This window comes from Plectropomus leopardus, chromosome 4 (assembly GCF_008729295.1).
Source record: "Plectropomus leopardus isolate mb chromosome 4, YSFRI_Pleo_2.0, whole genome shotgun sequence".
Classification (NCBI taxonomy): domain Eukaryota; kingdom Metazoa; phylum Chordata; class Actinopteri; order Perciformes; family Serranidae; genus Plectropomus; species Plectropomus leopardus.
Genome location: NC_056466.1, coordinates 27,492,687 through 27,508,791, shown reverse-complemented (window position 1 = coordinate 27,508,791; position 16,105 = coordinate 27,492,687). Strand labels below are relative to the sequence as shown.

General features: G+C 40.8%; 1 protein-coding gene across 1 annotated transcript in view; it reads left to right on the top strand.

The window, feature by feature from the left end:
• Nucleotides 1-16,105, top strand: part of LOC121942362 (alpha-1,6-mannosylglycoprotein 6-beta-N-acetylglucosaminyltransferase B-like) — a 137,913-nt gene that overhangs the window by 73,970 nt on the left and 47,838 nt on the right. The window contains exon 8 of the mRNA XM_042485547.1: nt 6,965-7,134. Coding sequence (XP_042341481.1) covers nt 6,965-7,134 — 170 coding nt within the window. The remainder of the gene's footprint in view (nt 1-6,964; nt 7,135-16,105) is intronic.

Here is a 16,105-nt window from a genome sequence, read left to right as displayed (position 1 = left end):
TCAGTTCACCATTATTGAATGTTGCCCTCCTCCCCGGATTCATTTTCACTTAAACTCTAAAGTAAGCACTCACTTTAACACTGAGAAGGGGAACACTGTTTGATTTTAATTAACTCTGACCTCGGAAACAACATTGTCTGATGCGAATTGACTGCCGCCCTGCACCCGCCTAACCTTTGTCTTTGACAAAATCCCCCCGCTTCCGATACCAACTTTAGCATTCTGCTCGAGTGCGCACTCTTTACAATTCCGATGGGGCTCTGTTGATTCAGTTCTGTTTCCTTGTTTGGCTTTCTCTTTGATTGTAAGCAGAGTGGATGTTTACTCAGAAAAAGAATAAATTAGCAGAGCAGAGAGGCAAGTGCGGAGGGAGAAGGGAACGAGAGGGAGAGAAAGCGCAAGATGATTCTTTTGAACTCTCGGTGGCAGACATAAGGACGGGAAACAGGGGTGTGTGTGTGTGTGTGTTGTGTGTGTGTGTGTGTGTGTGTGTGTGTGTGTGTGTGTGTGTGTGTGTGTGTGTGTGGCGCAACAGAGAGAGAGAGAGAGAGAGACAGTGACTGTGGAAACTTTGAGAAATGTAATCCCGAAGTCATTCAGTCACATATATGCCAGAGATAGACATTTGAGAGGTTTTGTATTCAGGGTGCCGTGGTGATGAAGTAGCTTTAAATATTCCAGGAAATCTCTTTTATTTGGTGATTAATCTGCCCATTTCTACAGTCATTGTGGCGCTCAGAAAGAATACAATCAACCTTTTGCTGCACTTCGCTTTCAAAGCTGTTATGCATTTTAAAGAACTCACTTCTTTTTTTTCATGGTGCCGTTATCAAACTCAATCAAAAGCCCAGGTCAACCCATTCAGCCATTATAACGTAGCTGATGGAATATTTTGCATATGACAAATTGCTGTTCTCTTTTTTTCTAGACATCATAGCAGACATATTCAGCAAAGCTATGGCATAATGGAGAGGCTTTTAAAGAGATGATAGTACAGATTCAAGGACACTGACCTTATCCTGTTAACCTGCTACAGTGCAGTCGCTGCCTGTCTGAAGTTTAAGTGTCTCAGCAAGAGACTTTGTGTGCATCCAGTCGGTGCACGTCGAGCATGCACATTCAATGTGTTTGTCAGCATATGCCAAACTGTTAATTTCCCTTCTCCCTGTGTCTGCCCTCTTGAGAGTTAATTGACCTCTGACTGATGAAGTGCAGACAGAGTAGGAGACTAATGGGATATGGAAGGTGAGTGGAGAGTGAGGAGGCGGGTGGATAGAAAAAGTAAAAGTGAGGAGGAAGGAGGAGGGGGAGGAAGCAGGTTGGAGGAAAGACGTGATGAGAAATAAAGAAGGGAAACTAAGTCTGCGGAGGCGTAAAAAGGAGGATGACGGAGAAGGTGAAATTAAGGGTAGAGTAGTTGATGGTTGGCAGTGCCAGCTTGTGTCGCCACCCATGGCCCTCCATTGGACAGCTGCGACCTTCACGAGGGCCACAGTGCATGAGCGAACAGGGTCGCGCACACATGCATTCATGCGAAGTGTTGCGCTAACAGATGCTGAGACAAGCATTAGCATTCCTCCGTCGTTAGCCAGTTAGTGATGAGTGGAGCAGAGCAATGGAGTGGTACCACATACTCAAGAGCTACTTCAACTCTCCTGCTCTCAAGTATGCACACCAAGGACTTTCCAAGGATTTTACCTCATATTACATGGAGCAATCTGAAAGGAAATGTTCAGATTTTTTGTAGTGGGGTAGTATGGGGTATTTAGCTATAGTCAGTGTGTTACATAAAGTAGATGTTAGTCAGCATGCCGCCAATTTGGAGAAGCATACTGGTGTATGACAAGCTAAGCAATGCACAGATGTGGATGGGGGGACAGCAGCAAAACATATTTTAGCCTATAAATAGCACTCTATTAGAGTATTTTCACAGCTTTACCTTTCAGTCAGACAGTCTATTCTGATGGGGAAGCTGTTAATGCCTTTAGTTCCCGATCTACGCTCTTATCAAAGTCACCAGACTCCATTGATAAAAACATTTTAGCCCGCTGAACTCAGGAGATGCTGGGCTACCCCTGCCTCAATTAGTTCATTAGTTTGTGTCATTGTATAAGTTTGGTGAATCTGAATTAAACCTTTTAAATGCCAAAGTCACACAATAACAACTATTGGAGGCAGGGAAGATCAGCAGCTACTATGTTCAGAACTGTTAACCTGTTAGTGGAGATAGTGGAAACCACTATCTCCACGAACATACATATTCTCACATACACATAACATATTCTCAATTTAGCGCACACTTAACCCTTTAACTCCTGGATTGACATCTTTGTTTCTTCTTTTCTTTTCCCACATTCCGATGCCTTTCACATGCATTTTAAATATCTGAAACCTGAGGAAAATGGTTTCATTGCTTTCAAAAAACAGGGAGTAAAACACAATGAGCAAGTTGAGGCAAGTTGGGGGGGGGGGTCTTGAAAATGAAAAATGAAATTCTCTTAATTATGTATTTAAAATTATGTTACAGAAAAAAAAAGTTTTTAACCCTACTTTGAAGTCATTTTCTTCATGTTTGTTTGTTTTTTTATTAAACTTTTTTTTCAGGTAATTTTCTTATAACTTTTTTTTCTGACTTCTTGCTATTTTTTGGCCATTTCTTGTTAAGTTGCTCATTGTTCTTTTTGAAAGACCAATGCAGTTTACCTCAGGTATTAAGGATTAAACTGACTGTGATTTTTTTCAGTGGTTAAATATGTTTTGTTGCTGATCCCTCCACAGCAGTATTTTGCTTGCTTCCATGTCAGATTCCAGCTTGCTTTTCTAAACTGCTGATGACTGACTCCTACTGTGTATGATACACTGTCTATGGATAAGTACCTCATACAACCCCACTTCAGAATATCTGAACTATCCCTTTTACATCAGCACATGAAAGACAATAGATTTTATTTTCCACAGCTTATCGCAGTTATACAGTCACCGAAAACAAAACAAAATCACCAAAAAGGGATGATTTTGTGAAAAGACCCAGATTTGTGGCATAAAGAGTTTTGCAACAGAGGTGGTGCATGAACACATGAACCAGCAGACAGGGCGTTATAAAGGTGAGCGAGAGACTTGAGCATGAGAGAGTTGTTATCGTGTCTCTCTATCTGTCTCAGCGGGTTTGGCAGGTCTTTGCGCTCAGTCCCCACGGGACGTTAATAGTAGAGAGTAGCTTCAGATCCTTTTGAGAATCCCCCGTGCTCATGGCGAACACAAACAAGCATCCACACCGAGTTCACTGATGTTTGTCAGTGTGAAACAAATCCAGGCAAACAAACCAAAACAAACAAAATTCAAAATCCATCCTCACGCACACTCAGACACACACCATCTGGGAGTGCCATAAGTCCACTGTATAAAGAGCTCCCCTCTCTCTCTCGTGTGTGATCAGATTCCTGAGGGAGGCCGCTGGCCGTGATGCAGGAGTTTATGAGGAAGCGCTGCTTTAGCTTGAGAGTCTGTTGTCGACTTCCCATTGTGCAGCTTTTCCCTCCCGTTCATCTTCATCTTCAAGTGGATGCGTGAGCAAATATGCAAGACTGTGTCGGTGGCGAGAGTCTGTGTGCCGGTGATCTACACAGTAAAACAGTGTGAACCCACCCACACTCATTTCTCTCTCTTCCCCTTCTAGCTATTGATTCCTATCCTGTGATATAAAGGTTACATCTCCAGCGCTGCTCTGATATGTGTCATTGAACTCCACTCTAATTCGGTTCCAATACAGAGGAATTAACATTCACAAATGGAGATAAACACCGGCTATTACAGAGGAAGTGAAATCTCTCCTCAGCAGTCTAGATCACGGGTGCAAGTTGCCAGGTTTTGTAAAGCACCCTTACCTCGCTCCCTGTTAACTTTTCATTTGTGTGTGGATGCCAGCTTTGCAGAATCCAATCCACAGTTATTCGGCTCCGCTGCCACTGTGTGATATTCCTCATATTTATTTAGCAGTGTTACTGTGCCGCCGCCAGGATGTGAAATTCGCCTCCTTCTGTCTCCACTTTAGTGTGGTTGCCAGTGTTTGTGTGATACGCTCTCACCAGCACTTTCACCGCCGAACCACCACCAAGCCAAGAGAGTGAATAGTATTGGCGCCATGAATTCTCACTCTTGCCATCTGCCACCCAAACTGTAATTAAATTTCACTTATCTTTTTTTTATGAAGCAGAAGTTAATAGAGCAGGCTTATTAAATCAGGGGATTTTTCACGCCAGCTGGAGTCTCACTGGAGCTTGACTCTGCCGCATGCACACCATTGTCCCAATGTTTTACACACATTTTGTACATGTTAACTTTAGTGGAATGACTTTAGCAGTTGTGCTGGATGTATACAGTACATCGCTATATACATTTATATCAGATATTCAAGGTTTTTCTCTTTTTCTGTTATCCAGTACTTCCTCCATGATAATAAAATGTGTACGAACAGCATGTGTGTCTGTACGCTAGTGTTTGTGTTGGCCCCTTCAGTTACCTTCAAACATTAGTGCATCTTGGCTAATGTGGCAGGAGGAGAGTGATAAGAGAGTGCACTGCGGCTCGCTTTGAAAAAGCTCTTGGAAGCTTTTAATCATTACCTTGGCAGTTCAAAGCTATGGAGGTGCAAACACAGAACACACATGTACTTACATACGAGCAGAGAAAGAAAAAGAGTAAGCATTCGCTGTCCAAAACTTTCTGGCAAACTCCACAGAGTTGGCCTTAAGCTCATTATATATGTTGCATGGAGGTGTTCATGCTGTGTTAGCTAATCAGGATTACTCAGCAGAGCAGCGTTCGGACATGGTTGTGTCTAATCCGCTGTGAAAGGCAACGTGTTGCTCATTTCTCAGTGGGTTGCACTAATTATGCAACAGCTAGGTGGACATGCATGACAGGACTGTGGCCTGTTAGTGCAAAGTTGTATAACGGCACAATATATAAACTGATGATTCCTTCACATGTGTTACATGATGTTTTAGAACAAAGGGGATTTTCCCACTAGGTGCCTGGGAATTAGTCACAGTGGTTATCTGTATCGGCATACGGTGCATATGAAATGAGTTGTCCATAATGATGGATTTTCACGCGTGCATGCTGTTCCATCGGAGCATGAGGGGATAATACATTGGGGATTTCAAAGAATTACTTTTCAGTTTCCATAAATTTCTTTTGGAAGAGTCTGAAATTCTAATGATTTTAATCCTCAAACTCATTAAAACAGTTTGCACCGCAGAAGCTTAACTTTCAAGGAGCTTAACTTTATACAGTACAGTACGCACGCATACTTTAATAAATGATATTATATGAATCAGGTTAAAATAAATGTACCTCATGACACCATCAAGACATATTGTCGGTAAAATCTGTTATTTTGACAGATGTACATTATGATACTTACTGAAGAATGGTTCAATGTTTACAGGCTCATTAAAAGTGACAATACACTTTTTAAATAATCATTGCTGCTGAAGTGGATGTTTTTTGTGCATTGAATTGAGTTCAGAGCTGCTGCTTTACAATGCAAAATATGAAATTGTTAAGTATGAAATTGTGGTAACAGAGTTAGTAAACAAAGTCCCACTTAGCAGCAGGACAAAATTAATAATAAGTAAACTGTATTGTTTTGAAGAAGTTGTGTTAATAAACATTCTGATGAATTTGACCTCTTTAACGGATAACTGCGGTTTATTACAACTCATTTTGGTAATCATTTCCATTTCTAATTATAGCACGATGTTCAAAATTATTAAGACCAAGCAAAAGCACAAGCACAGTGACATGATTGTACAAGTTTTAAGTAAACCCCCAGGTTAGCCACACTTATGTGGAAGAAAAAAAATGAAGACAATGTAAAACTGTTTCTTAGCATGAGTTGTAAAACTCAGTCACAGGTTAAAGACCAACGCCTTAGTTCAATTTTACATATCATTTGCCTTAGTTTATGTTTAATATCAGGTGCTCCTGCTTTTGATTTCACTTCAGTACTTTACCCACAAAATGACCAATGGTACATCATTAGTGACCATGTGTTGCTTTGCCATTTGTTGTCCACGGTGAATGCAGAATCCAAGAATGGAAGTCCTTTGAGCCTACATGTAACAACAGCAAAACTATATCAAAACATACTCTCACAGGAGTTTCTGTCGTATAATCTTTTTAATCCAGCTGTTTGCTTAGTACTTCCCAAACATATGTATTTTCACTGAAACAACACAACAAATAAAACTTGTGCTTTCGAGTAGCGTGCCCGAGAGTACCTTAGCATGCATGTGTATGAGCTCTACTGACATGTATTACAGTGTAATGTTTTAGCACAAATGCGTGTGTTTGGGAACAAACTGAGCATACAACTTGATGAATGAGACTTGTCTTTTACTCCATGAGTTTTTGAATAGTTTGTACACAAATGTTTTGATATAGTTTTGCTGTTGGTAAATGCGCAGTCCCTGTGTTCATCACAGTAATCGAGAATGTTTACATTCTCCATTCACCGTGAAAGCATGTGAATATGAAGTTTTCTTCACAAATTCAAGGTAACACTTGGTGACTAATCACCAATACCAAATGGTCATTTTGGGGATAAAGTATTCCTCTAGATAATCTGGCTGCTCATGATTTTGTCCCATGTAATTTAAGTGTAGCAATGTCACACCTCCATCTCATTGACTAGCTTGGTGAGTGCAGTGTTTTCATAACCAATGAAACTGACAACCAGAATTCTAAAAGGAAGACCCTTGAAACCATTTAGGTCATTTAAGTTAGAGAATGATTTAGGTGGTAAGTAGTCATTGACATAATTTAAAGCCTCAACAAGAATCTGCAGTGGTTAAATTTTAAGTTAACACTTACTGTATTTTTTTACAGTGGGCATTTTGCTGAAAGAGCCTCTCCGCTGACTTTGAACTCTCTGTCACTATATGTCCCTGTCGCCCTTCAGATCCTCGTCCATGTCGGCTTTCTAACAGAAGAGTCTGGAGATGTCTTTAGCCCAAAAGTGCTGAAGGGGGGTCCCCTGGGAGAGATGGTCCAGTGGGCTGACATCCTCACTGCCCTCCATGTTTTGGGACATAACCTCAAGATCTCCATGTCTGTCAAAGAGCTGCAAGGGTGAGTCACTGCATCCTAAAGCCATCAAATGCTGGGCGTTTGATTTGTCAGTGGCTGTTGGTTTTGAGCGGGTGATGATAATGCAGACGTTTACCCCATTTCTCATTCACCTAATCAACCAGTGTTTGCTTCTGAGTCTGAGCTGCGATCTTATGTGAAGACAGTAGGTGACGTTTCTCCACTTGACCGGTTACATTACATCAATATTGGGATTATCCAGACAAGGAAATATGTTTGCTTAGGATAGAGACAGTTTATCGATGGCATTGATTGATTTGGCTGGCTAAACTGTTTGATTACTTGAACCAAGTAATGACCATTTCTACAATCTACCTGTGTTATTTACTGTATAATTATTTTCTCACAGTCCTGTCACAGTTGTATTTAAACGGATGGTTCACCCCAAAATCAGGGATAAATATTTTTTCCTCTTATCTGTAGTGCAGTACATCACTATGTCTGCCTTTTCTCCAATAAAATGGAATTATGTGTGTATGTTACCAAGAAATAAACTTCATAATTCTATTTGCTGCTTTTCTTCATTAACAGCATTTACTTGTACTTTTACTTTATATACTTAAGTACATTTAATATTGTATTATTACTTTTATAAATATCAGACACTCTTAGACTTTTGCTGAAGTAATTATCTAACTTCTAATTAATATTCTAACTAAGTAATATACTAACTGTATCTTCTGCCAAAGTCATTTTTTGGTAAGAAATTTGTACATTTATTCAAGTATGGATTTCAAGTACTTTATCCACTACTGGTTGGTCAAGACAATCCACAGACCTTGCTGTGGGCATATTCATGTATGAACTTTCCTTTTCCACCAAATGACAACTGCCAACCGTATCATTGCTCAGACAGAAGCATACATATTCTGCCAGCTTACCTAGCACCACTAAGCTAACTAACAAGACAGTTCAGCCAAGTAGGAGGCCATTAATGTGTAGAGAAGGCAGACATTTCTAAGACCCAAATCTCCCAACACTCAGCAATTCACACTAAAACAATCTAGACTGATAAATAACACTGGAGATAAGAGGAACAATATCTATTTTTGAAATATGTGGTGTACTGTCTGTTTAACATGTTTGTTAGGTGGGATACAAAATATCTGTCACAAAAATGAACCTAATGACAGCTGTGACAACAAACCAGTGACTTTTTACTATCCTATTATGTTTTACTCTCATATTCCCATGTCTTGTATTCACAGGTTTAAGAGAGCATTGTGCTTTAACTGCACCCCATTCCCACTTAAGATTATGTACTGTACGAGTGCCCTAAGGTCCTGTTGATTTATTTGTTGCTGTATTGATCAGGTATCGATGCACTCCACAGCTTCCTGTTAGCGTGACTGCGTTGGTGTGTCTTTTTATCCCCTGCATCAGCACGCTTGCATGTTTCTGCTGACGGATACAGCAATAGAGCCAACACACACACACACACACACACACACACACACACACACACACACACACACACACACTCACACACACACACACACACACACGGGTGGATGAATGTAAATCAACCCTGTTGGGAGAGATCCCTCAGGCTTGTTCTGTCCAGTCCAGCTACTTCATGGCTGAGACTGAATAAATCACACAGGTTGTCAGGCTCCCGTGAAGATGGATGGCTAATGTTGAACAGTTGTATGAATAGGTATGAGTTTGAGAAGACAACTGAATCGCACCGTAGACGGGAGACGTCTCTCTTCAGCCTTGATTGGGCCCAAAGTCTTTGTCTTTCTGCCATCATTGATCACCACAATGACACTGGTATAGAGTATAGATCAATATAATGATGTCTACAGAGACCCTGCTGCACTCTTTTACACTCTGCACTGCCTGCAACAACTCTCACAAATCATAGAAGAAGAATTGTATTAACCCCCAGCCTTTGGCAGTCATTTTGTGGACATATAACACCTCTTGCAGGGAGCAGGAGAGAGTATGAAAATCTAGAGGAATCTTATTCTTAAAAAATGAGTTTAGAGATGGCAGGGATATCCACAAGGCTGAGCTCAGTTGTCACACTTGAAATGGATGGCAGGAGGGTTTTTAGAGAGTGCATGTCACTGTGGTGTCTCAGGACCCACATTTTAAAATTGGTCCTTTTCCCAACCCGGGCTGCAATGTGTTTTAGGCGCCTGTGAAGTGCAATCTAACATTCCAGCATGAAAAATTATTTTGTCCACCTTGCCCACATGGAATGGCTTTGGAAGGAAAAATAGCCTTTAGCTTTGGATTACTCGAGGAAGCAGTCTAATCTTTCTTCAAACTGCATTTGGATCCAGACTCAGTCGTTAAAAAACACTAGTGTAAGAAATAGCTTTTTTTTTTTTTCAACTTTGCCTCCCGATGTCAATCTTTCCACATGGTTTGCTGCAGTAAAGTGGAACAGAGAAGGGTTATGCAGTGTGTCCAATCGTTTTCTGTTGGTGTGTCAATTTTTTGTTCCCACACCTTTCATTTCCCTTGGTCCCTGCCTTCAGTAAAACAAAAAATGAGAGTTACGGTTGAACTAAGGTGGTAATGCACTTTGAATTTCTGGCAAAAAATAATAATACTGTTCTCTCCTCTCCGTTGTCCTTCATGTTTCCCACAAACAACCCAATGGCCAAAAAAAAAAAAAAACGTATGTTTTTGCAAACCACAATTATGTTACAGTTGTACATCATTATGTTGAAGTGGTTGTCATGTCGTTTGGTTTAGTCACAACAATGCACTTGGATATGGTTAAGAGAAGGTCAAGTTTGGGCTTAAAAAGACAATCACAGCTGGAGAAGTCGTGAATGCCCCAGTAAAAAACAACAGCTTTTCATGGCACTATCCTAGCAGGAAATGTAACAAGGTCTCAGTAAAAAAAACAACTGGTTATTGTGGCACTATTCCTGGCAGGAAATGTAACAATATCCCGGTAAAAAAACAGCAGCTTTTCGTCTTGGTCTCAGTAAAAACTGTGGCACTGTCCCCTAATGGAAAAACCGCAGTGAGTTGCTAATAAAAATCTACATCTAGTGGCTAAAAATCTGCTCAGTGGTCTGCAGTTTGGCAGGCATCTTGCCGATGTGTCACGTCATCCACCACTCCCTCCTCTTCCCGATAACAAAGTCAGCCTCTTCACTACATCGTTTTAAAAATGTTGACATAATATGCATGAAACTTACAAATGTGGCATATTGTATTAAGAAACCCTTACAGTCAACATGATATAGATGATAATGTGACACTGTAAATGGCCCATTCACCCCAGCCTTTAGTAAAAATTCTGAACAAACAGATGCTGCTTACTTTAAAACCAGGATATGCTTTTTTATAGCTATAAATGATCCGTGGGATACTCGTTTGTGCTGTCATGCTATGTGGTTCAAATGCAACATATCTCCTACCTCGCTTCAAAGCTACGCACAGTTACACGCACAACTTCACACACAATTTAACCATGACTTACAAAGCATGAGTATAGATTTTCTTGGCACTGTACACAGGGGGTAAAACTGTTATTTGTGAAAGAATGAAATAATTAGAGTATTCTCTCAGCACAACAAAACTGCTTCATTTTTGTGTTGTTTCTCTGTACTCTCAAGCGTTTCTCTCTCACACATTGGCTTTGAGTATATTCACATCAAGCAAATGCAATCATTGTGTTTTGTCAGTAAACAGACAAGAAAAGAGGGAGCCGTAGTGATAACACTCCGAGTGGCTCACAATCAACATTTCATACAAAATATACCTCAGAAATCAACAAACAATACAATATGTCCACACGGATGATGTTGATTTATTTTGGTCCCAAGTCGGAATGTGTCTGCTGCTGTGATGGAGAGACACTGACAGATAAACAATGCCCTAATATATTTGTTTGGTGGCAATTCCTTAAAAACTTCAGACAATACGACTGCAAAGCTGCTCACTAAACTCATATTTCAGGTCTGATTTCTTACTATACTATTTCTGTCTCTTACAACACACCTGTGTAGTTTCAAAATAGTTTCTTTCTCCACCTACTTTTCTCACTTGCTCCCATTTCTGTGGACACAATGCAGCTCTTCCTTTGTTCTTCCTGTCCCCAATAACGTGCAAGAGTACTCACAAAGACACAAAAATATGCAACCAGGCACACAGATAGAAAGTACAGACAAATGCTCTGACAATTTGGACAAGCAGGCCGACTGAGATGAATGTAAAACCAGGCACACGGACTACAATCGCCCAAAAGAGGCTGGTTCGTGAAAGTCCAACCACAGATTGAGAGAAATTTTTTCACTTTTTTTTTTTTTGGTCAACACTAGAACAAAACTGTACAAAAAGTGCCCAGGGTCCATCCACCTCCACAGTTCTACAAGTCCACAATAGTGTGTGTGTGTGTGTGTGTGTGTGTTTGTGTGTGTGTGATACATTGCTCTCATGGCTGCATCTCAGAGTTGAAGTTGGCTGAGGAGGAAGCAGAAGGTAGCTGTAATTGGCCACTGAGGGGATGATTTGGTCCAGGGTTGTGTTACAGTATATAACACACACCCTGATTTGTAGTTTACAGTCAGTACTACAATCAGGTGGCTGGACTCTATTCACTAGAGATGCATGATCAGAGCACATAGAGACTCACTAACATACTGTGGCCCAAAGGCGATGGCTGAGTATAAAAGTAAACCAGAACATTCAGATAACAACATCTATTGATTTAACTCAGCATGCAATTTACTTATGGAAAAAAAATAATTCTAATCTGTTTTTCTTTGTGCTCCCTCTTTATTGATGTGTTGAGGCCTAATTATAAAGGAAATAATTCACTTGTTATCTCCCTTTTCTGTGACATATATCAGTTTAACGGCTGTCACTGTGCTGGTGGATGGGCCCATTGGAAAATGTGAGTGAGGAAGCCTGTAGGGGAGAAGAGGGAGGATGGGGAGAACAGCAGGCAAACTGCTGAGTTGGCATCTGTGGAGTTTGGGGCGGAGACGTGTGTTATTCAAATATGCAAATCATGGTTCTTTGCATTGGATTTTTTTGAAGGCTTCCTGATAAATGCCACCCCTTTGTTTTGGATCTTGCACTGTCCTTCCTTTCTGCACAAAGCAGAAATTTCACTCGCACCGTTCACTTTCCCACACACAATTGCACACAAACCTGAGTTAATTCGATACAGGTTTTTGCATCTCCCCATCTCTGCTGAGCTTGCACTCTCACAATGTGGGCTAACTGAGCAGCTTGATGGAAATGAAGCTGAATTTGGTGCCAATTAGATTGGCAAGGCACCTGAGATGTATTAGAGTGAGAAGGAGGAAAGACAGGGCTCCGCCTGTTCTACATTACAGAATCGAGGGTGCAGATCACTGAGAGCTGCTGCAGTCAGTGTGAAGGTGGATGGTCAGCACCTTTGTGCCTGATCCTGTCACTACTGTGAGGGCATACATAGAAAGTTCTGAATGATAAAAGAATCTGGAACAAGAAAGGAAGATACGGCCTCTTGCAGTGTAGCATAACACTGTAAATGCAGTGTGGACTGATAAAATAGCTGCTGTAGTACCACAGAGTGGATGTGAAGATACAAGGAACTTATTTGATGAAATTGCTGCTTTTCTTGAGCATCACATGTGGTGCTGACAGTGTGACTGCTTACATAGACAACAAAGGCATTAATGTATAGGCCCATCTATGCTCAAGGTTAGGTACGCATATGGGCACAGATGTAGCCCTCTGTCCATACTCTGTGTTCATGTTGTCTGTGTTCATGCACATCTTCTAAAGCTTACAGACAAAGTGGAGCAGCACCATCGTGGGGGGAACGTAGTGTATTTCAGCAAGACATATCTATAGAACATGACAAAGAATGGGGAAAAAATGGAATAAACTGGTAATATATTGAAAAGAATTCTCCCTCCTCATGTCACAATGTATTTAATGGCACACATACCACCACTGTTTATAATGCTGCCTCCATTAAAAGGCACAGTGTTGTGACCTCCTCCACTGTCGCCATGTTTGTTGTTGTCAGAAACCTTTGACTCCGCCCTCTAGTGCTATATAGTGAGAGTACCTGGCAATATAGAAACATCGCCAGAAAAATATTGGCATTGTACATTTCTGCAAACCACGGACACGTTACATTTATGTTATTATGTAGACAATACATTGAAACTTAATGTTTTCACAACACTGTGGTAGCGTATGGTGAGATTTAGGCACAAAAACATGCTTGGTTATAGTTGCCACATATGGAAACAGCAATGTCAAAAACAACACTTTTCATGACTATACTGGCAGGAAATGCAGCAATATCTTGCTAAAAGCAACCTTTTTGTGCCACTATTCCAATGGGGAACAAAACACTGTCTAGGAAAAAAACAATTGCTTTGCATGGCGCTATATGGAGAAGAGCAACAGTTAACACAACCATTGTAAGAGCATGGTGATGAATCAACAACCAGTTTTCTTATTTGTTGGTTTTTGTACTTATAATTTGATTATAGAACTCAGTTAAAGTTAATGCTCCCAGTCTCTTGTCAACAGTTTCCATGGCTTTTGAAGTCTCCTCCCATGCTTTGTGTGACAGCCTCATTCACTCCCTCTCCATCTATTTTTTTAACTTGAGGTGTCAAATCTAACAATCTCACCCCAATTTCAGGTAATGTCTCAGTTGCCATGGAGATCATGCTTCGGGGCTTTTGGTGTTTGAGGTGCAAAGACACAGAGTTTCAGCCAACTGACACCTCTAAAACAGGAAAGGACAGAGAAGAAGTGCAGATTGGCAATGTATCAGGAGCCAGTACTCTGGTACCAAGTTCAAAAATATGCAGCTTCATTTAAAATGTTGCGCTTGTTACTGTCACTTAGCCATACAATCACAGTGAAGGAGGGGTGGGACAAATAGCTTACCACAAAGGCCAACTGCCATCTGACATGTACAAGTGCTGAGCAAGAACAATAAATATGTCAGTTTTTGGTGTTTATATACAGTATGTTTTCCTGCCCAATAAACTGTATGAACCCACATAGACAAGCGGGACTATAACTGTTTTTTTTTTCAACTACAAGTATCGTTTCATGCATTGTAGGAAATCCCAAAGCATCGAGCTGCTCTTGTCCCTGAGATGTGCAGATAATTGGATGGTGTGGCTGGCCTTCAGCAAGGACTCACATTCAATCTAACACAAAAACACATACACTATGTATGTATGTAATACTGTAAAATACTGTACAGTACTGTAAGGGTCAGTGGACACACACAGACTAGTGAGAACAGTTGCAGATCTGTATTTTTTATTTCAGTCCTGCTTTAACATCTCTCCAAATCACATAAAATCAGTAGTAACAAATATTACAATCCTAGTTTTTCGCTGCTCATGCATAGGCCTATATGTGCCTAGTTGAAGCTGCCTGTTTATGAATGTGCTGCAAGCTTTATAAACTAATTTCCACCTGAAATGAACATGCTGCTGTGGTGATGGAGAAAAAAAATGCATAAAATGTACATTTGAGGCAGGGGGGAGAGTGCTAGAGTTAGCTTTGAGATGGAATTTGAACATGGAATTGCCCCATTTTGGACACTAATAATCACACTACAAGGGCACTTGAGTGCACAGATGCTAGTGTAGTTTGTCCAAGTGGCCCCCAAAGGCCCTCAGTGTACACTTCTGTAGGCACTCAATGGGCACTTGAAGCACTCATGTGGCCCTTTGGTCAGCCCAAATGCTCCTCTGGTTCATAAAATATCACATTTGGTCAGACCAGTGGAGCACTAGCTTAAGTGCTGTTTCAAGGTGATGTTGGGGCAAAGATAAGCCTTAACCCTAAGCATGAATTTAACATTAACTAATTTAAACCTTATCCTGTGGTTAGGTGAGGTGCCCCTCCCTCAGTCTGCCCCTCACCTGTGACTGGCTGCAGAGCATTAATAAGTTAAGTCACTTGATGCTGCTATTATGAGGTACAGTTATGCTGCTGTTATAGGTTAATGCTGTTGTTATGAGCTATGGTAATAATGTTCAGAGTTACTGCTACTGCTCAATAGTGTCCAAGATCAGTTTTTACACTACTCTAACTAACGGTTAACAGTTGCTATAAAGGCCATCTGTTCACAAATTCTTTGCACTTCAAGTTCCATTCGTGCCATAAAAACCGTTTGTTTGTTGTTGGGTTTTTTTTTTTTTAATGTGCCTTTGTTTGTTGCCTGCTACATACCCTCTATATTTCTGTAATTCTAGTTCTACTTCCAGTGGTTCTCTCCACTGTCTTCTCCCTCTGCCTGTCAAACTATTTTGATTCAAGCATTCACATAAAAGGAATCTCAATCAGTGTCAGTCTGTCTCTCCTCGAGTCAAATCCCCTGGTTGTTTTAAGCTCTTTCTCACAGTGAGGATAAATGGGTGAACAGGCATCTTTTTTTATCTAAAATGATTAATGTGTATACTGTTGACACCGTGCCCTTCACACTGATATATTGTGGCTGGTTTTTAACCTCTCCTCCTTCATCGCGACTTCCTACATGCTCACATCACTACCACAGGAATATCAGTATCCAGACATCCTGTTTACAAAGGTCAAACCTGCTGGTCAGGGAAGTATAACGTTATATCTTTTGGACAGGTCATCAATATTCAAAGCCTGTAGAGCCTCTGGTGTCCAGTTATAAAGCAGAGCGATAGTGAGTGTTACCTTTGGGCAGTTCAGTAGAGCTCTTGTGTGGTGTGTGTGTGTGTGTGTGTGTGTGCGCGTGTGTGTGCGTAACCTGTGTGTAAGTCTTTCTGTAAGAGGGAACATTTCCCAGGGAGAAAATGGCTCCATATGTGCTTGTGAATCCATGTGTGTGCACTACAGCACTGACAGCATGCTGTAAAAGAACTAAAGCTAGTTTGCATCATAAGCTCATTGCTATAAGTCTAGCGATTTGGCCCAGAAATGGCTTGCATAACCCAAGAGATTAATGCAAAAAAGAGCCATCTACTGAGGTTACGTA